Source organism: Loxodonta africana, chromosome 3 (assembly GCF_030014295.1).
Source record: "Loxodonta africana isolate mLoxAfr1 chromosome 3, mLoxAfr1.hap2, whole genome shotgun sequence".
Taxonomy (NCBI): Eukaryota; Metazoa; Chordata; class Mammalia; order Proboscidea; family Elephantidae; genus Loxodonta; species Loxodonta africana.
Genome location: NC_087344.1, coordinates 120,330,032 through 120,350,303, shown reverse-complemented (window position 1 = coordinate 120,350,303; position 20,272 = coordinate 120,330,032). Strand labels below are relative to the sequence as shown.

General features: G+C 43.7%; 1 protein-coding gene across 1 annotated transcript in view; it reads right to left on the bottom strand.

Annotated features, from left to right (window-relative positions):
• Nucleotides 1-20,272, bottom strand: part of AK5 (adenylate kinase 5) — a 318,482-nt gene that overhangs the window by 26,332 nt on the left and 271,878 nt on the right. Inside the window, exons 11-13 of the mRNA XM_010591179.2 lie at nt 16,874-17,037; nt 12,942-13,058; nt 500-691 (exon numbers count right to left, since the gene is read on the bottom strand). Of these exons, the coding sequence (XP_010589481.1) occupies nt 500-691; nt 12,942-13,058; nt 16,874-17,037 (473 nt within the window). The remainder of the gene's footprint in view (nt 1-499; nt 692-12,941; nt 13,059-16,873; nt 17,038-20,272) is intronic.

Below are 20,272 nucleotides of genomic sequence, written 5' to 3'. Positions count from 1 at the left end.
CTTTCCTGGCCCCATGAGCTGCCTCTCTCAGTAATATCAGTTACTGCAGGAAACTGGGGCAAAGCAGCTGAGTGCCAAGTAGGAACTATGTAAAAATTTAGAAATTCAAAGTTTTTGAATTTTAGATCTAGAGGGGCCTTTTGGATCATCCTGTTCAGCTGAGAGCTAGAGGTTCTGCAGAAAGCTAGCACAGAACCCACCTAATCCGTACCTGTCTCTCTCTCTCTTTTTCTTGGAAAAAGGATTTGTTTTTAGCAACTATAATAGCATCTGTGAGAACTATAGGACTGGTATTTTATGGTTCATATGGTGACAGACATTTAATTTTGATTGAGACAAAAGAGAGTAAGAGACCAGTATTTTGGCCCAAACTCTGCAGCTCCTTGCAGCTAGAGTTCTCAAATGCCTTAACCAAAAAGTTCCTGGCTTTTTCTCTTTTCTTCAGGGAGGAGGGAAGGTCACAGGCTCATTTTAAAGGGGGAGAAGTTAAGTGGGTCACCTTGTGTAGCTGTGTTTTTGTCTCATAGTAGGCGATCACGGGGATGGATGCGCGGTAGTAGGTTTCCAGGCGCTTGGCAATGGTCTCAGTGTTGTCGTCCACGCGTGGGCTGCTCTGGCTCCGCTGGAGAAGGCGGTTGGTCATGGTGTCTGCTGAGCAGTCCATGCAGATCACCAAGTGTGGGTGTCCAACCTGGGGAGGGGGAGGAGCATGACAAGGTAAGAAACTTCGCCCTGCTGATGTTACAGGATGGCCTAGGGCCTCTGTCTCTTCCTTTCTTGGCCTTCTAGTTCCTCTCAAGGTCCCAGAACTACAGAATGGCAGAGTTGGGTCTGGACTTCCTGGTTCCTTGTTTCAAGGTCAGTGCCCTTTCCACCACTGCCATAGACCTGTCTTAGGCATTCAGCGTTTAGCTCACCTAATATAGGGCTTGGGAACCCTGGTGGCCTGGTGGTTAAGTGCTACGGTTGCTAACCAAAGGGTCGGCAGTTCAAATCCGCCAGGCGCTCCTTGGAAACTCTATGGGGCAGTTCTACTCTGTCCTATAGGGTCGCTATGAGTCAGAGTCGACTCGACGGCACTGGGTAATACAGGGCTTGGGAACCCTGGTGGTATAGTGATTAAAAGCTATGGCTGCTAACCAAAAGGTCGGCAGTTAATACACCAGATGCTCCTTAGAAACTCTAGGGGGCAGTTCTACTCTGTCCCATAGGGTCGCTGTGAGTCGGAATGGACTCGAGGGCAATGGGTTTTTTTAATACAGGGCTTACAGACAATGCTACCCCATGCAGTCACAATCTGTCCTCCACACTAAGGGGAGGGGTGTGTGTGTGTGTGTGTGTGTGTGTGTGAAGATTTCTCCTTTGTGAAGCTTCCCTGACCTGCTGAGGCAGAGTCAGTCACTTCCTCCTTTGCTGTTAGATGCCTTTGAGTCGATTTTGACTCATAGTGATCCCACGTGACAAAGTAGAACGGTGTCCCATGGGGTTTTCAGTTGCTGATTTTTCATAAGTCCATCACTCTGTCTTTCTTCTAAGGTGTCCCTCGATGGATTTGAACCGCCAACTTTTTAGGGAGCAGCCGAGCTTATTAACCATTTGCACTGTAACTGTATCTGTATTATTTGGGGGTGAGTACGGCATAATGGTTGAGCACTCAAAAGTTGCAGTCAGGCTGCCGAGGCTGAAATCCTAGTGTGATAACTTGTCTCCAGAATGGTCTTTATTAATTCCTTGCCTCCTGTACTTGTCAGCTATTCCCCCACTGGAGATAAAGTCCACACCTCCACTCCCTTGAATCTGAGCTGATCTGTAGCGGCTTTGACCACTAGAATATAGTTGAAGTGATGCCATATGCTTTTAGAGGCTAGATCATAAAAAATTTTGCTGTTTTTGCCTGAGTTTCTTGGAACATTTGCTCTGGGAGAAACCAGCTGCCGTCTAAGATGTCCAATTACCCTGAGGCTGCCAAGCTGTGAGGAAGCTCAACCTAGCCACATGAAGAGGCCAAGTAGAGAGAGATGGCGGATCATTTCCCAGCTATTTCTGATATCCCAGCCCCGGCTCCAGACATACATGCCCAGCCTTAGCCACGATCTGACTGCAACTGGGGAGCCCTGGTGGCACAGTGGTTAAGAGCTACAGCTGCTAACCAAAAGGTCAGCAGTTTGAATCCACTAGCTGCTTCCTTCTACTCTGCCCTATAGGGTCACTATAAATCGGATTTGACCCAGTAGCAATGGGTAGGTTGTAGGTAGTGAGAACCAGGCAGCTGAGCCCTTCAACCGCCATAACACCTAAGAGACAATAACAAATGCTGCTTGAGCCACCTAGCGTCATCACTAACTAGAAGGGTCATAAGTACTCAACTTCTCTGCACCTCAATTGTCTCATTTGTAGAATGCAAATAATCATAGGATTGCTGTGAGAATTAAATAAAACCAAATGAGGTAGTGCCAGTGTGGTGGTTGGCATATAGCAAACAGTAAGTATTGTGCTTATTTCCTCTATTGGATTGTGATCTCTCTGTGTGCAGGGGTTATGAGTCCCCAGCTCCTGCTCCTAAGGGTTTGCAAATGAACGAACAATGGTGATATGATCTGTGGCATTAATCTTCCATCTCCTCATCCTCCCACTGTTTTTTTTTTTTTGTCCCTGGTGTCTCTGGGTGATACCATCTTTGCTTCCACTAGCAACCCCTACCCTAGATCAAAAGAAACCACTACTCCCTCCTGAACGGCACTGTTCAGGCTGTGTGCAAAGGAAGGCTTGCCACCCGACTGTGGCAAGTGCCTGGGTATGGGAGGGGAACAAAGTCGGGGTGGGTGAAGGCATTTTAGGCACCACACAAATAGGAGTTGCTAGTGTTAATCAAACACATATCTACTCCTTCTGAAGGATGCATTTTAAGGACAGAATGGAAAAATTCTCCAGTATCTACAAAAGTGAAATAAACTTTTGGAATATGTCATACAACTTTTCCGCTTGTCCTAATTGGAAGAAAAAAATGAGTATTTGAGCAGCAAGACAGGCTTCAGGAGGTTTTGGGAGAAAATGACCCTGTTACCAGCAGAGGGCGAGCTAGGGCAGAATTTAAGGTTCAATTACAAGCGTTCTCTTCACCTGGGAGCTTGTTTCTGGTTAGGGCTGCATGAGAAGACCAGGAGATTTTTCCAATTGTGGAGTCATTTTCAGGCCACTTTTGGGGGCAGGAAAGGTAATTCAGGGACTCATCCAGGTACAAGCAGAGATAATGAGCTTCCAAGCAGGAGCTGGCAGTAATTGATCCTCCAGGTAAGTGCAGGACAGAGAAAGAGCTTTGTCTACCACCTTGATTCTCAAAGTGTGGCCTCTGGACTAGCAGCATTGGCATCACCTGGGACCTTGTTAGAAATGTGTCTCAGGCCTAAACCCAGACCTACTGAAACAGAGTCTGCATCTTAACAAGATTCCTAGGTGGAATCAGAGGCTGCATCTTAACAAGATCCCCAGGTGATTCTTCAGTGCATAAATGTTTGAGAAGATACTCTACCAAGCCAATTCCTCATGCCAAGACTATGGGGTTTGACCTAAACTCTCTTTCCTGGAATCAGCGCCCCCTACCTATATAAACAACTATTGCACAGTCATTCAATTTGGAAGTGACTTGTACGTCTGATGTTTTTAATACCTAAATATCTTGAAAATGTTTGAATCCAATACCATTTAATTTCTTTTTTTTTTTTTTCAAAAACACTTTAGTATATACCTTTAGAAAGCCCTGCCCTTTATCACTGGGCTGTGGTTAGTCTCTCACATCAAATGCCCCAGAAAGAAGAAAACTCTGCCCTTGTTGGAATGAATCACAACGACTTGCGGACAACCCCGTACTCCAAATATCACCCATCTCTGGAATTCTACAGCTAACTCCACCATGCTAAGAACTTTACAGAATTCTTTCAGCTTTCCATGCTGGGAGGTATTATTGTACCCACTTTAAGGATGAGGAAATGGAGGTTCAGAGACGTCAACTTGCCCAAGGCCACTAAAGACTAGCTGGTGACAGAGCTGAACCAGCTGCATGCAACTCCAAAGTCTGGTGACTTCACCCTAGAGGAGAGAGCCAGGTCTTTTACAATGGGGCTCAGGCAAGATCCCTGGTGAGCCAAGGGGAGTGAAGAGAGGAGGGCGAGGCAGTGGGAAAGGCAGTACATAGCATCAGAGGCCATGTTTGCCTACTTTATTTTTCAGGAAATTGGCTCTTGCTGCCTTTTGGGATTTAACTGGGATCAGCAGTTACCCCTGTAGCCCCCAGAATGTAAGAACAGCCCACCAGGATAAGGACGTTCTGACCAGTTGACCTGCGACAATCATTTTGCCTTGGTGATTCCAGCAGGTGGAGGAGGAAGAGAGCTTTTCCTGCTCTCCTTTGATCTCCACCATGGCTTTTTTCCAATTAAGTCAGGACACTGATTAGGCCATATTTCCCGGGGGCAGGCCACGCCATCCCGGGGACAGGCCACTCCATCCAAGAACTCTCTTTTGTCGAGAGTAATAGCCATCTCGTTCTCTTTCTCGGCTTCAGTTCCTTCATTTTAAAATGAGAATAATGATAGTTTTTACCTCATAGGACTATTGAGAGGATCAAGATGAGTGGAGTACATGTAAAGTGCCTGGCACATTTTGAGCACCATAGAAATGTGATCTAATATTACTTAATGTGGGCCTTGCAACAAAGCCATCCTTTTGATCTTTAAAATCTCCTGTTAGATATATTTGGGTTTAAAAGAGTAAGAGGCCCCACCCTGACTTTTAACCTAAGTTACACGCTTCAACAATCTACCAGAGTCTCCCTGCACTGGGAGTATGGGGCCCCTGGCAAACAATAAGGCAGAGCACCAATTTCCCAGTTGCTCTCATCCAGGCAGTATATCCCTTTGGGGAACCTGATTAGAGAAGGGGTAACTGGGTCATCATAGCATTCCTGAACACCCAACCCTAGTAATACTACTGCCTCTTTGCCCCTATAACTTCTGCCCCCATCAGCTATTACATAGCTCAAAGTTTGGCAAAGAGCCAGAAGTCGAATGAAGAAAGCAGAAAAATCCCAAGTGGAAAACCCCCAGGTGGCCCCCAAGGCTCCCCACCATTCCAGACAACTGGAACAGACCAACTAGAAATTCCCTTGGTCAGACTAGTCACCTTTTTTTTTGTTGTTGTTGTTAAGCTCATTCTGAAGGTTAGAATACATGTATAAACAGAATCATGATTCTGTAGATGAAAAGTGTTATGAAAGTGTTAAGAGCAGCCCTGCAGAGAGACAGTAATGTCATCGCTCACACACCCAGGAAAATTATGTGCATATTCTGGCTAAGGGCAGAATTTCAGCTAAGAGTCTCCAAGGAGGGAAGAGCCAAGAGCAAGCTCATGCATTTTACTTCTGTTAATACGTGTTTAATTTGGCTGTTGAGTAAAACACTGGGTTAACAGAGAAAATTGTTTCAGGTTCACACCAGGGAGCCAGGACAAGCAGGTACCCCTCCTTGAAATGATACTTACCTATAAAATGGGAATAATGATACCTACTGAATAGGAGTGTGAGGATTAATAAAGTGAAATGTGGAAAGCATGTAGTCAGTTCCTGGCACATTTTGAGTGCTCAGAGTAAATAACAGCTAACATTATATTCTGTATGATTTTAACTATATAAAAACAAGTAGAACAAAGGCTGGAAGATTATATATTGAAATGTTGATAGGTGTTGTCTTATGCTTTTCAGTATTGTTTCATATGTGTATATTTTAATTTTTATAATCAGGAAAAACATAGGAAAAAATTTCTTTAAAAAATGTAACAATTTATTGAATACCACATGCAGGCTTATAAATGTGTATGGTACTTTTCAGGGATTGTATCTAGTCTTCCCAGCAGGTATTGAGGTAGGTATTTTTAATCTGCATCTTCTAGAAGAGGAAACTGAGACATGCAAAGCTAAATGACTTGCCTACCAGCCAGTTTGTTGCAAAGCCAGGCTCTGAATACAGGTCTTTTAACATCAGGGGTTCTCAGCTGGGTTGGGGATGGGGATGGTGATTAGAAAACCCAACTCTTTCCTCATCTTCTTTCTGCCTCTCGTCTCTCTCTCTCTCACATACACACACCCTGCGCTGATACCTTCCCTTCTCCAATATGCCATAATGGATAAAAATTTTATTGAAGACACAGCTTGTAAATTCAATGGGAAGAAAAAAATAGCGTTGGAATGGAAGATAGGAAGGCAATAAAGAAACCACACATAGACTTACCTCTAATGCTAGGGACGTTAGTAACGTCATGTATACGGTAGCAAGAACCAAGAAAATCATCGAAGGACTTTGAGTCTCTGAGAACTCAGCTATAGGTATGCAAAAGAGTCAGCTTAACTGACTGAGCTGGGTTTTCCAGTCAATAGGTGTCCCATGCGCCAGAAAGGAGGGTGAGGCCCTCTGTAGGCTGGTTAAAACCATTCACAGGTCTGCACGGCTTTCAAGCACAGTTGCAGGCCTGATGCAGGTACAATTAACACTCGACCAGTTGACTACTCTGAGTCTCTGGAGAAAATCAGATGTCTCTCTGTGTCTTTGCCAAATTTCAAATTAACCTGTTGCCTGTACTTGGAAGAGACTGTGCAAATTGAGTCCCTGCAAGGCATATAAAAGTCCTTAGCAGCTCATTCTGTTTGTAGCATTGTTGTTCTTCTGGTCAGGATTAAAGCAGGTGCTCATTTTGGAGGGTTGGATGTGTTCTCTTGTACACTTGCCTAATCAATATTACAATCTTCTGAAATTACTCCACCAAACAAACCCACTGCTGTCAAGTCAGTCCCAACTTAAAGTGACCCTGTAGGACAGAGTAGAACTGCCCCATAGGATTTCCAAGGCTGTAAATTTTTACGGAAGCAGGCTGCTACATCTTTCTCCTCAAACTGCCAACCGCTTAGCAGCCAAGCGCTTAACCACGGTGCCACCAGGGCTCCTTTGAAATTAATATACCCAGGGACAAATCAGTGTCATTTTCTCTAAAAGCTTCTTCCAGCAGTATGTAAAAGACTGTCTTTGTAGATATTTAAAGATATCACTTGACGGTTGTTGGTTTAGTAATGAAATGGGACATTTGTGTATTTTTTATATAAAAACCTATGGCATCATGAATTTTAGCATTGGTCAAAACTGCCTAGCCACATGTCAATGACTCTTTTTCTCTTCTAATTCTAGTTAGGCTTCTTCTCTGCCTCATTCTAAAACCTGTCTGAATGGAAGCCTCAAAGAGACAGGAAGTTTTATGTTGAGGAAGATCATATGGATGTTTTTTTCTCTGCAATAAGCTTTATTATTTCTTTCTTTCTTTCTTTTTTTTTTTTTTTTTATAATTGTCCTCTAGATGAAAGTTTACAGGGCAAATTAGTTTCTCATTAAAAAAAACAATTAATACATATATTGTTTTGTCACATTGGTTGCCAACCCCACAACATGTCAACACGCTCCCCTTCTTGACCGTGGGTCCCCATTACCAGCTTTCCTGTCTCCTCCTGTCTTCTCATCCTTGCCCCAGGGCTGGTGTGCCTATTCAGTCTCATTTTGTTTTATGAGCCTGTCTAATCTTTGGTTGAAGAGTGAACACCAGGAGTGACTTCAGTACTGAGTTAAAAGGATGTCCAAGGGCCATACTCTCAGTGTTTCTCTAGTCTCTATCAGACCAATAAGTCTGGTCCTTTTTTGTGAGTTAGAAGTTTGTTCTACATTCTTCTCCAGCTCCGTCTGGGACCCTCTATTGTGATCCCCGTCAGAGCAGTCAGTGGTGGTAGCTGGGAACCATCTAGTTGTGCTGAACTGAGTCTGATGGGGGCTGTGGTAGTTGTGGTTCTTTTGGACAATCTTTCCCTTGTGTCTCTGGTTTTCTTCATTCTCCTTTGCTCCAGATGGGATGGGACCAGATGGCTGCTCACAAGCATTTGAGACCCCAGATGCTACTCACCAAAGTAGGATGTAGAACATTTTCTTTATAAACTATGTTATGCCAATTGAGCTAGATGTTCCCCAAGACCATGGTCCCCAGCTCTCAGCCCAGTAATTCAGTCCCTCAGGGAGTTTGGATGTGCCTATGAGATTCCTGGACCTTGTCTTGGTCAAGTTGTGCTGACTTTCCCAGTATTGTGTACAGTATTGTGTACAGTATTGTGTACTGTATTACCCTTCACCAAAGTTACCACTTACCTATTGTATAGTGTGTTTCCTTTCCCACCCATCTCCTCCCTCATAACCATCTAAGGTTGTTTCTTTCCGAATGTAAACCTTTTTTATGAGTTTTTATAACAGTGGTCTCATACAGTATTTGTCCTTTTGTGACTGACTTACTTCACTCAGCATAATGCCATATGGATGATTTGAACTCATATTTACCTAGAAGCCTGGGACAGAGCAATTAGTCATATAAAGCCCTTAGCTCACCCTAACTAGTTACAAGGAAAGAGTAAGGGGTGATGGAGCAAGGATTTTAGAGGTTTGGATAAAGTGCTACTAAAAAACAAGTGACTTTAAAACTAGATCATATTTTATAGCCTTTCACAGCTTATGAAACACATTTATGTACGTTATGTAATTTGATACCCACGAAATCCTCTAAATAGGGTTTGACAGGTATCATTACCCAAATTCCACAGAGGAGAAAACTGAGGTCACACTAATACGTGGCAGGGGTGAAAATCCAAGTTTTTTGACCTCGCATGAGTGATGTCCTTTAAAGATGTTACCTTGGGGGGCTCTGCATGGATTCCAATAGTGTTACTGCTCAAAACAGTCTGACCCCCATAAGCCTAAGTTCTAGGATTTGCCTTCAGATCCAGTTTAAAAAGGCCCCAAAAGACAATAAGGATTATCAGGTTTTTAACCTAGTATTTGAACCACCCCCCCCCCAAAAAAGATGTCTATCTTTACTATATATCTTACTTACCACAATTGTATACAAAAGATTCTCAACCATTTGGGGGTTTCAAAAGAAAATTCTATCACCTCCGAGGGCATTTTAAAAAAAGGATTTTCGAAAAAAATTTCTTAGCATTTCCAAGCAAGTGCATGGTCTTCTAAAACTCAGTTATTCTTTTGTTTAACAAAGACTTAATGAGCACCTTGGAAGTTCTAGTACTTAAAAAGTTAGTTACATCCTTTGAAAGTCAGACCTGCCCTTGACTCTCCCAGGGCTCTTCTTAAGTTCACACTTGCAAGGTAACTGTGAAATCCTCAGGTAGGGTGCTAGCTGCCCTGAAGCCTGAATCCAGCATATGTTTTTGTACCTGCAGCGGACAATTCTCCCATTGTATTTTAATAGCATGTTTACACAACTGCCTGTCCCCACCAGGCAGGGAGCTCCTCAGGGACTGGACCACATCTTACTCATCTTTGTGCTTCATAGGCCCCCAGCCTAGCACATGCATGGATTCTGAGGGGGTGTAAGAGAGATGCCCCTATTCCTCCCTTACTCAGGGTATACCCAGGGGCCTTATCCACAGCCTGGACGCTGCTAGCCAAACCAAACCCATTGCCGTCGAGGCAATTCTGACTCATAGCAACCCTACTGGACAGAGTAGAACTGCCCCTCAGGGTTTCCAAGGAGCAGCTGGGGGATTCGAACTGCTGACTATTTGGTTAGCAGCCGAGCTCTTAACCACTATGCTACCGGGGCTCCAGGACACAGCTAAAAGATTGGTACAAACAAAAACAAAACAATCAGCCCAATTCTATTTTGCAAAAAAAAAAAAAAGTTGATTTATATTGAGATCTGTCACTCTTAAAAGTGGTTTGTTTTGTGGGAAGAAGCTCATTAGAATTCTGGCGAGTGAATGCTTCCCACCAAGTCAGCTCTGGAGGAGCGTTGAAGAGAATCTCCTGGAACCTACTACTGTCACAAACCACACAAATCCACTTCTCTCCTCTCTGCCCCCTATCCCTTTATGATGGAAGCACTGAACAGAGTCACAAAGGTCCAGGGGCAACCAGGGGAGGGCAGGGCTCATCCTTGCCTAATAGACTGCTTTGCTTAAACATGGCAGGGAGAGTTTTTCTTTGACTCTGATTGCAAATAGGACATGTAGCGAAAAAGGAGTAGTTGTGTCCTTTAACCATTTAGATACATCTTGTTGCTGTTGTTGGCTACCATTGAGTTGACCTTGACTCATAGGGACCCCATGCATAACGGAAGAAAATGCTGATACCATCCCCGTTATTGGTTGCACATTGGACTGTTGTGATACATGGGGTTTTCATTAGCTGATTTTTGCAAGTAGATCGGGAGGCTTTTCTTCCTAGTTTGTCTCATTTTGGAAGTCTTGCTAAAACCTGTTCAGCATCATAGCAACACGAAGGCCTCCACTGACAGTCAGGTGGTGGCTACACAAGAGGTACATTGGTCTAGAATGGAACCTGGGTCTCCCACATGGAAGGCGAGCATTCTATCATTGAGCCACCAATGCCTCCAGATACTATCTAGGGAAAAAACAGTAGCTCAGAAGGTCAAACTGAACATAAGTGTAATTCACCTTAACCAATGTTAGAGATGGATGGAGATGGGTCCCCACAGTCTTAGTCCTACCAGCATTTGCAGAAGGACAGAAATGGAATGGATTATTAAGTCAGACAGATCTAGATGTTAGTCCTACCTTTGCCATTGATCAGCTGTGTGGCTGTGGGAAAGTCCTTTAACTTCTCTGGGCTTAATCCATCACCTTTAATATAAGGAAGTGCTTGGCTGCTAACCAAAAGGCCAATGATTTAAACCCATCAGCCTCTCCTCAGGAGAAAAGACCTCGGGATCTGCTCCCATAGGGGCAGTTCTACTCTGTCCTGTGGGGTCATTTTGAGTCAGAATCGGCTATACAGCACCTAACAACAACAATCTATCTCAAAGAGTATTAAAAAAACACTCAAAGGGTATTAAAAAAAGGTATCTCAAAGGGTATTAGAAAAATCAAGTGAGAATGCATATGAAAGTGTTTTGTTTCAGACAAAGATTAGACAGGCTATAAACAATAAATAACACACACGAGGAACATGCTTCTTAGCTCAATCAAATATATGAGACCAACTGGGAAACTCCTGTCCAAAAACGGACACAGGCAAACTGGGGTGGAAAGGGGGAGCGTGCTGTCACATTGTGGGGATTGCAACTAATGTCACAAAACAATATGTGTATAAATTTTTGAATGAGAAATTAACTTGAGCTGTAAGCTTTCACCTAAAGCACAATTAAAAAAGAAAAAAAAAAAAAGGCTCTTGCTCAGCCATTTCAGCAAATCTGTTTATGCAAAACATGTAGCTCAAGTTAAAACAGCAGTGAGTCAAGCAAATGAGTTTTCAGAGGGAGGTTTGATGTAAAACCATGCTGTTCATCACATGCTTAACTGGATCAGGGATTTAATGGAAGTATTTGTTCTTTGTTCCCTTCTCTAAGAAGAAACACAGCTAAATAAGCACAAAGAACCACAGGAACTGAAACACACAAAAGATCAATTCAAAATGTCTCCAAGTTATCACAGTGTAAGGATATTTTAGTTCATCTCCAAGTTTTCAGAAAGAACTTTTAACTCAATGGTCCAGAAAATTATCACAGAATATATCCCTTGTACTTCACACTCAGAATCTCCCTTTCTTCCTGAGATCTCCCGTGTCATCTTATACCCTTAAGTGTCTCTATAAGGCTTCTTCTCCTCAGATTACAAAGATTAAAATTCAAGTAACTAGATGCTGAGGTTTCTAGATATGGCCAATGTCATAATTTTGTTGCTTGCATTTATGGGGGAAAGTTTTCACTTTTAAGCACCTACATTTCCATTTACAGTTAAAAAAATACCTCTCTTCGCTCACATATATCACTATAATTTTGTATAGCTAGTTTCCAGAATCTAGATGATAGATATCTGCATCATTGGTAATATGTTTTGGATAAGCTATTACTTTGCTCAGTCTGAATAAAATTGACTACCTTAAAAAAAAAAAAGTGTTTTGTAAACTAGTCTAAAGAGATATTGATATAAATATTAATTCTTTTCATGTTCTGGAATTTTGGTTTAACAAATGGAGACATTCGTGCCCCTCTTTCTTGGATTTTGTAAGATTAGCCATAATGTATGTAAAATTTATAGCACAGTACCTAGCCCAGAGTAGGTTCAATAAATGACGGTTATGAGGTTATGACTCACTGCTCCTCCCCTGGAAGTAGCCCTGAGCTCTCTGGGATCACTCTTCGTTAGGAGAGGGTCTGGAATTACTCTTCATTAGGAGAGGGTGGGGATCAGGGAGGTTGTGGGAGAGGAAGGATGGGGTGGGACATATTTGTTGATTCTGCCTATCCAACATCCATTCCCTGGTCTTCCTGTAAAAGCATCGTATTTTTTTTCCCTTCGGGGAATTTCCCCTCCCCTTTCTCAGTGTGTGTGGTTCATGTGTGGCGCCCTTCCTTCTCCCCACTGGCACTCCAGCAGGGACCAGTCAGCACATCCCATCCCATTTTCTCCTTGGCCACCGTGACTGCTCTAGTGATGGAGGCGTGTCCTAATCTGGACAGTAAAACACAACTCTGGGTCTTTTGCTGAACCCTCTGGGAAACAGAAACACTCTTTTCTGTGAGACCACTGAAATGGTAGAACATATAAGTCTGGAACAGGAAGAAAATGGGGCCATCACAAAGGAAATAAAATTTAAGAGATGGAGAAAGCCAGATGATTGAGGAACATATTTGAACGTCTGGATCTAGCCAAGTCTCGACCATCCCTGGACTTTTTTATTCCTGGAGCCAGCTCCCTCCCCCCGCCCCTTCTTTGCCATTTGTAACTGAAAATTTTGATTAATGTAGCCGGAAAAGGGGTAGATGTTGAACATAGTCCCCTAACCTCAATGATGTTCCCTGTTTTTCTCCTGGATGAGAAAACAGCTCACCCTGCGTCTGAACTCTTCCCCTTGTTTCACTTCCCGGGGATAGCCATCAATCAGGAAGCCCTTGGTGTCACCGAGGCTGGCTGCCATGGCTTCCTTCAGGAGCGCGAGGACGAGGCCCTGGAGCAGAGGGAAAGTGGGTGGTCAGGAGCAGGGCACTTCCACAGAACAATAGTAGTATCACCACACACGCACCCCAACCCCAGCTCCCGTGGAAGGGACTGACTCATGGTGGTCCCATGTATTTCAGAGCACAACTGTGCCCCATAGGTTTTCAGTGGCTGATTTTTAGGAAGTAAATTGCCAAGCCTTTCTTCCAAGGTACCTCTGGGTGGACTCAAACCTCCAAAGTTTTGGTAAGCAGCCGAAAGCCTTTACTGTTTAGACCACTTGGAAGCTCCAGAATCACCACAAAAATATACTAAAAAACAAACTTGCTGCTGTCAAGTTGATTCCGACTCATAGTGACCCTACAGGACAAAGCAGAACTGCTCCATAGGGTTTCCAAGGAGTGGCTGGCGGATTTAAACTGCCGATCTTTTGGTTAACAGCTAACCGCTTAACCACAGGTCTCCTTCAATCCCCTTGTTATGGAGGGGAAAAGGTTCAGATAAGATTAGTAACACAGAGCACTAAACTATATTTCATCAATTCTAAGTCCCACTTTTTTTCTTCCCCATTTTAATGTCCATGAAATTGGTTGGTAGCTTATAATCAGTGCTGGGACATAGTTTAACTGTTAGTGTTTTTTCTTACCGGTTATATTTTACTGAAGTGTCTTAAAAATAGATGGCATCTTAGATTGGATGACATATGGTAGCCATATTTCATGTGTAGCTATCCATGAGTTAGGCAAAATGGTAGTTTTAAAACTAGACAAATCATGGTATAAAAATGTATTTCACTGTTAATCTTTCCCCATTAACATTTTATAATATTTGACATATGCTGAGTTGAGAAGACTTTCAGTGGATATGAAGTAGAATTATCTTCTAGCCACATTGTTTTCTCTGTTAAAAATTTTGATTTAACAAGGGCTTGTGGAAAATGAATGAGGAGAGATACATGGAAGCTTGAGAACGGGCATAGGAAAAATGCAACCAGCTGCCAAAATGGGGGGGCTTCCTCTGCTCCCTGGCTCCCTGGCATTCCCTGGCCTTTGGCAGGGGGTTGGGGGATGCAGCCATCCCATCACAAGGGTGGTATGAATCTATCCCAAGATAATCGTTAATTAACTCCTCATGAAGTTTATGTTCTAGGGAGGAAGATAGATAATAGATAAATATACCATGAAAAGTCAGCTAGAGATAACCGCTGTGCACAAAATCACAGCAGGGCAAAGAGACACAGAGTGGTGGAGATGCTATTTTAGACACGGGGGTCAGGGAGAGCGTCTTTTGATAAATCATGACATTAAAACAGAAATTTGAACAAGTAAAGGAGCAAGCTATGTGACTATCTGAAAGAAGAGCACTCCAGGCTGAGGAAATAGCAAGTGCAAGGGTCCTGAGGCAGGAACAGCCTGGCCTGTGGGTAGAACAAAGAGGCCAGTAGCTGGGTAGGAGTGAGCAAATTGAGAGGGATAGGAAATTGGAGGAGGAGTCAGAGGCCACAGCATGTGGGGCCTTGTAGGCCATGGGACAAAACAAAACAAAAACATTCAAAACAGGTTCTGTTGAGTCAGTTCCAGCTCATGGTGATCCCATGTGTGCCGGACTAGAACTGTCCTCCACAGGATTTTCAATGGCTGATTTTTTAGAAGTAGATCACCAGGTGTTTCTTCTGAGGTACATTTGGGTGTTTCAGCAGCCAAGCATGTGAAAACTTTATACTACCCAGGGACTCTGTGGCCTTGGGAAGGACTCTGAATTTCATTCTAAGTGTGGTGGGGAGCCACTGGAACATTCTAGGGAAGACGATAACACAATTTGATAAACGTTTTAAAGGAATTGCTCTGGCTGCTGTGAGAAGGGTAGCATGTAGGGGGAGGAGGTAGGCCAGGTAAGAAGGCAAGCACAGTGGTTTGTTCTTCTTTTATGAGGACTATTCTGGCTTTCTGGTGGAGGAATAGGCTGCAGCTGGTTCAGGAGGAAGCCAGAAGCTCCACTGGATAGCAGGCCCTTATCACAGAGCTCAGCATGGGACCTAGTGTGGTAGGGACTGTTATGGATTGAACTGTCTCCCCCTAAAATGTGTGTCAACTTGGCTAGGCTATGATTCCCAGTATTGTGTGACTGTCCACTATTTTGTCATCTGATGTGATTTTCCTATATGTTGTAAATCCTACCTCTATGATGTTAATGAGGTGGGATTAGCGGTAGTTATGTTAACGAGACAGGACTCAGTATACAAGATTAGGTTGTGTCTTAATCTATTTCAAGATATAAAAGAAAGAATCGAGAAGAGAGATATAGGGACCTCGCACCCTAAGAAACAAGAGCCAGGAGAATAGTGCATCCTTTGGACTTGGGGTCCCTGCGCTGAGAAGCTCCTAGACCAGGGGAAGATTGACGATAAGGACCTTCCCCCAGAGCCAACAGAGAAAGAAAGCCTTCCTCTAGAGCTGGCACCCTGAATTTGGACTTCTAGCCTCCTAAACTGTGAGAGAATAAATTTGTTTGTTACAGTCATCCACTTGTGATATTTCTGCTACAGTAACACTAGATAAGTAAGACAGGAACATCATAAATAATTTTTGGTACTAATGACATCAGCTTCTCAGAGATGGATGGTGCCTTGGTAAAAGAAAGAAGGTATACAGAAGTGATACTCTTTATTTACCTATTTAAGGAAGATACCAAATTTCAAGATAATGCTCTCACGCTTCCCAGAAGTAGATACGAATATTATAATTTTCTATTTTCTGGGGGTTTTCAATTCCAAGCTCTGCTGTACCACACTCACCTCTTCTTTGAAGACTTTTAACTCTAACATTGGGGCCCATTCTGCAGAAAACTGTGAAACAGGCCATTTTTGTATCTGATGCCCCCATTTGATCTCTATTGGAACTTTCCCCAACTTCCTCCCACCTTCAGATTCCAGAGCTCTTTCATGTTGTTCCCTGTCTCTTAGTGATAAACATGTTCCTAAGAAAGGACTTATCTCAAGGTTATTTGGAATTGTTCAAGGGTTATTTCTAAATAAAACCAAGAGTGTGGTGCCTTGTTAAAAGCGGTTATCAAAGAGCACGTGTAAGAAGTTTTGGGGAAGCTGAAATCCCCCCTCCACCTGTTAGTTGTTCCCCATTATCCATTTCTTCTCCATTTATTAACAGCACACCCCCTCACACAGGGGCCTATCTACAGAAAACAGCGCCTATGGCAATTAGTTTTAAATTGCTGCATGATCTCTCACAGCGGGGGATGGAAGAGGCAATGGCCAATAGAAACTGCTCGTTAGTGCCCCTCCTCAAGTGGCGCCCTACCTGCCATACTTCAGTCACGCCTCTGCCCTCACTCCCCACGTTTTAACAGGGCACCTAGCTGCTCAGAGAGAGACTGTATTTCCCAGCTCCCCTTGCAGTTAGGTGTGGCCAAATGTGGAACGCAAGCAAAAGTGATGTGTGTAATTTCTGGGTCACTTCCTTAAAGAGAAATCGTGTGATGTCCATTTCCTCTCTCCTTTCCCCTTCCTGAGGCTGGAATGTGGACGTAGTGGCGGTGAGTCAGCTTCCACCATTTTGGTGAGGGTAACACTTGAGAGGTCAGCAGAGAGCAAGATAGAGGAACCTGGGCAGTAGGGTAGAGGTACTATTTGCTTCGGACCTCCTGCCTGCCTCTGGATTTTTAAATAAGAGAGAAATGAAGCATAGTTATTGAGCCTTTGGGTTTCCTTGTTCCAACAACTTAAACTAATTACAAAAAAAAAAAAAAAAAACACCAAAATATCTCCCCAGCCAGGGAAGGCAGCTGTGTAGGGCAGGTCATGTTGCTTACCGTGGGTACCAGTTCTCCTCGTTCCATGATGTCTCTGATCAATTTGCTTCTTTCAGATTCTGATGATAGCTCATTACGCAGAAGCTCACCAGTTGAGAGATGTGTAAATCCATATTTTTCCACCAGCTTTGCACACTGCGTGCCTTTGCCAGAGCCAGGGCCACCTTGAAAAGAAGTCATGTTATCAGTCACGCATCCCAAACCTGGTGCCTTATTTTTGACTACTCACTGTGGTGAGCACACCTCATTGCTTCACTTACCAAGCACATATTGATTACTTGCTGTATACAAGGAGCTGTGCTGAAAGCTATGGATATAAAGGAGAATGAGATAGAGTCCTTGGTTTCAAAGAGTGTACTGTCTATGGGGGGCGGGGTGTGGGTGTTACAGAAAAACAGCAGGTTGTTACTACATGGTGGTGTAGTGGGAGGAGTCCAGGCTCCTATGGGGCAAGAGGAGGGGCATAGGACTCCACCTTCATAGGGATGCAAGTCAGAGGGAACTGAATTCACTCATCCAGGTCATGTGCAAAGCACAGACCACAGTACCTGATACATAGAGTGCTCTACAAATACTAGCAATTTTTTTTTTCCAAGATTACCCAGTTATATATTTGTTTGTCTATTTACTTATTTTTTGTGGTTTTTTTTATAAAAAAATTTTATTGTACTTTAAGTGAAAGTTGACAAACCAAGTCAGTCTCTCATACAAAAACTTATATACACCTTGTTATATACTCTTAGTTGCTCTCCCTCTAATAAGACAGCACACTCCTTCCCTCTACTCTCTATTTTCATGTCCATTTGGCCAGCTTCTGCCCCCCTCTACCCTTTCATCTCTTCTCCAGACAGGAGCTGCCCACACAGTCTCATGTGTCTACTTGATCTAAGGAGCTCACTCTTCACCAGTATCATTTTCTCTCCCATAGTCCAGTCCAATCCCTGTCTGAACAGTTGGCTTTGGGAATGGTTCCTGTCTTGTGCTAACAGAAGGTCTGGGGACCATGACCTCTAGGGTCCTTCTAGTCTCAGTCAGACCATTAAGTCTGGTCTTTTTACAAGAATTTGGGGTCTGCATCCCACTGCTCTCCTGCTCCCTCAGGGGTTCGCTGTTGTGTTCCCTGTCAGGGGTGTCATCAGTTGTAGCCAGGCACCATCTAGTTCTTCTGGTCTCAGGCTGATGTAGTCTCTGGTTTATGTGGCCCTTTCTGTCTCTTGGGCTCATAATTACCTTGTGTCTTTGGTGTTCTTCATTCTCCCTTGCTCCAGATGGTTTGAGATCAATTGATGCATCTTAGATGGCCGCTTGATAGCGTTTAAGACCCCAGATGCCATTCTCCAAAGTGGGATGCAAAATGTTTTCTTAATAGATTTTATTATGCCAATTGACATAGATGTCCCCTAAAACCATGGTCCCCAAGCCCCTGCCCCTGCTATGCTGGCCTTCGAAGAGTTCAGTTTATTCAGGAAACTTCTTTGCTTTTGGTTTAGTCCAGCTGTGCTGACCTCTCCTGTATTGTGTGTTATCTTTCCCTTCACCTAAAATAGTTCTTATTTACTGTCTAATTAGTGAAAACCCCTCTTCTTCCCTGCCCCCCTGCTCACATAACCATCAAAGAATATTTTCTTCTCTGTTTAAACTATTTTTCGAGTTCTTATAACAGTGGTCTCACACAATATTTGTCCTTTTGCAACTGACTAATTTCACCCAGCATATGCCTTCCAGATTCCTTCATGTTATGAAATGTTGCACGGATTCATCATTGTTCTTTATCAATGCGTAGTATTCCATTGTATGAATATACCATAATTTATTTATCCATTCAAGGCAGGGGCTGACAACCGTACCCCAAGTTTTTTGAGGAAAGCGTGTCCCTGTTCCCTAGAGCACACAGGTGGGTGGGTTCTGCAGACGGATCTTGGGCACCCAATGCATTTGGTTGTAAGGACTCAGAGGTATCAGTTATCCTTGGACCCCTGTTGTGGGTGGCTGGGTGACCTGAATGGAGCCACCAGTCCCTAGGCCCCTGATGTGGGTAGGTGAGGACCCTGTTTAACAGGTAAAGCTGTGTCAAACATCAAACACCCACCTCTCCACCGCACAGCTGAAACAGTTGTAGTCTGCCAGCAAGGGCCTATTCTCCTGAAATAGGCCCACACAGATCCATCCAGAGGGGAAAGGTATTCAAAGTCCATGGACGATTTATGCCTGGACAGGAGCCGCTTCTGTCCTGAGCTCCCCAGGTTAGTGGAGCTGGCTGATTATCTTTTTCCCAGTTGTGAATTTATTCCTTCTCCAAGGCCAGGAGAATGGCTCAGGTTGAGCAACAGGACCTATCTCAGGCCCAGGGAAATTGACAGCCACTGAAGCTGGCTTCAGGGCAGGCGGCACAGTAAAATATACGCAAGTACTTAGCTTTTGCCGAGAGCACCGTTCTCTGGTTCTGGAAGTATGAGTAGGCTGTGCAGCTGGATGTTTCTTCCTGAGAAAAGTGTGGCCAAACACTACCACCAGCCCACCATAGCTGCTCCCGGGAATGATGCCTGAGGGATCCCAGTGATTCTGGACTGGCAACTCCTCTCCGCTTCTGAACCATCTCTCCCTCCCCCTGCCACTCAGTCCGTTTTCTAACTTTGCCTTTGATGTTCAGGGCTTCTTGCTTGTCATAAATGTAATCTTTTCACTTGTTTTTCTGGTCTTTGTTGTAAGAGGGTTCACTGGAAGCCTTTGACTACTTTGCCGTCTTGGCCCCGCCCCTCCCAGTGGTTACTTTTTAAAATAAATGGTTTCATTCTGAAACAATTGCAAACTTACAGAAGAGTTGTAAGTACATCACTAAAAACTTTCTGAACATTTTAGAAGTAAGTTGCTGATCTGATGTTTCATCACCCCAGGGCACTTCAGTGTTATTTTCTACAAAGAAGCAAACACATTCTTCTATATAACCACATCCATTCAAATTTCAGTTGAATTGTCACAATAACGTCCTCTGAGGCCAATGAAGCAAGTTCAAAATGACACATTGTCTTTGGTTGTCATGCTCTTCTGGTATCATTCAGTATGGAACAGTTAGTGTTTCCTCGACACTTTTGAAGATTATAGGTTGGCTATTTTTGTAGACTATTCCTCAATTTTTCCTTATTGTGTTCTGTTGTTAGGTACCACCCAGTCAGTTCCTACTCACAGTGACCTTATGTACAACAGAACAAAAAACTGCCTGGTCCTGAGCCATCCTCACAATTGTTGTTTATGCTTGAGCCCATTGTTGCAGCCACTGTGTCAATCCATCTCATTGAGGGTTTTCCTCTTTTTCACTGACCCTCTGCTTTACCAAGCATGATGTCCTTCTCCAGGGACTGATCCTTCCTGATTGCATGTCCAAAGTACGTCAGAGGAAGT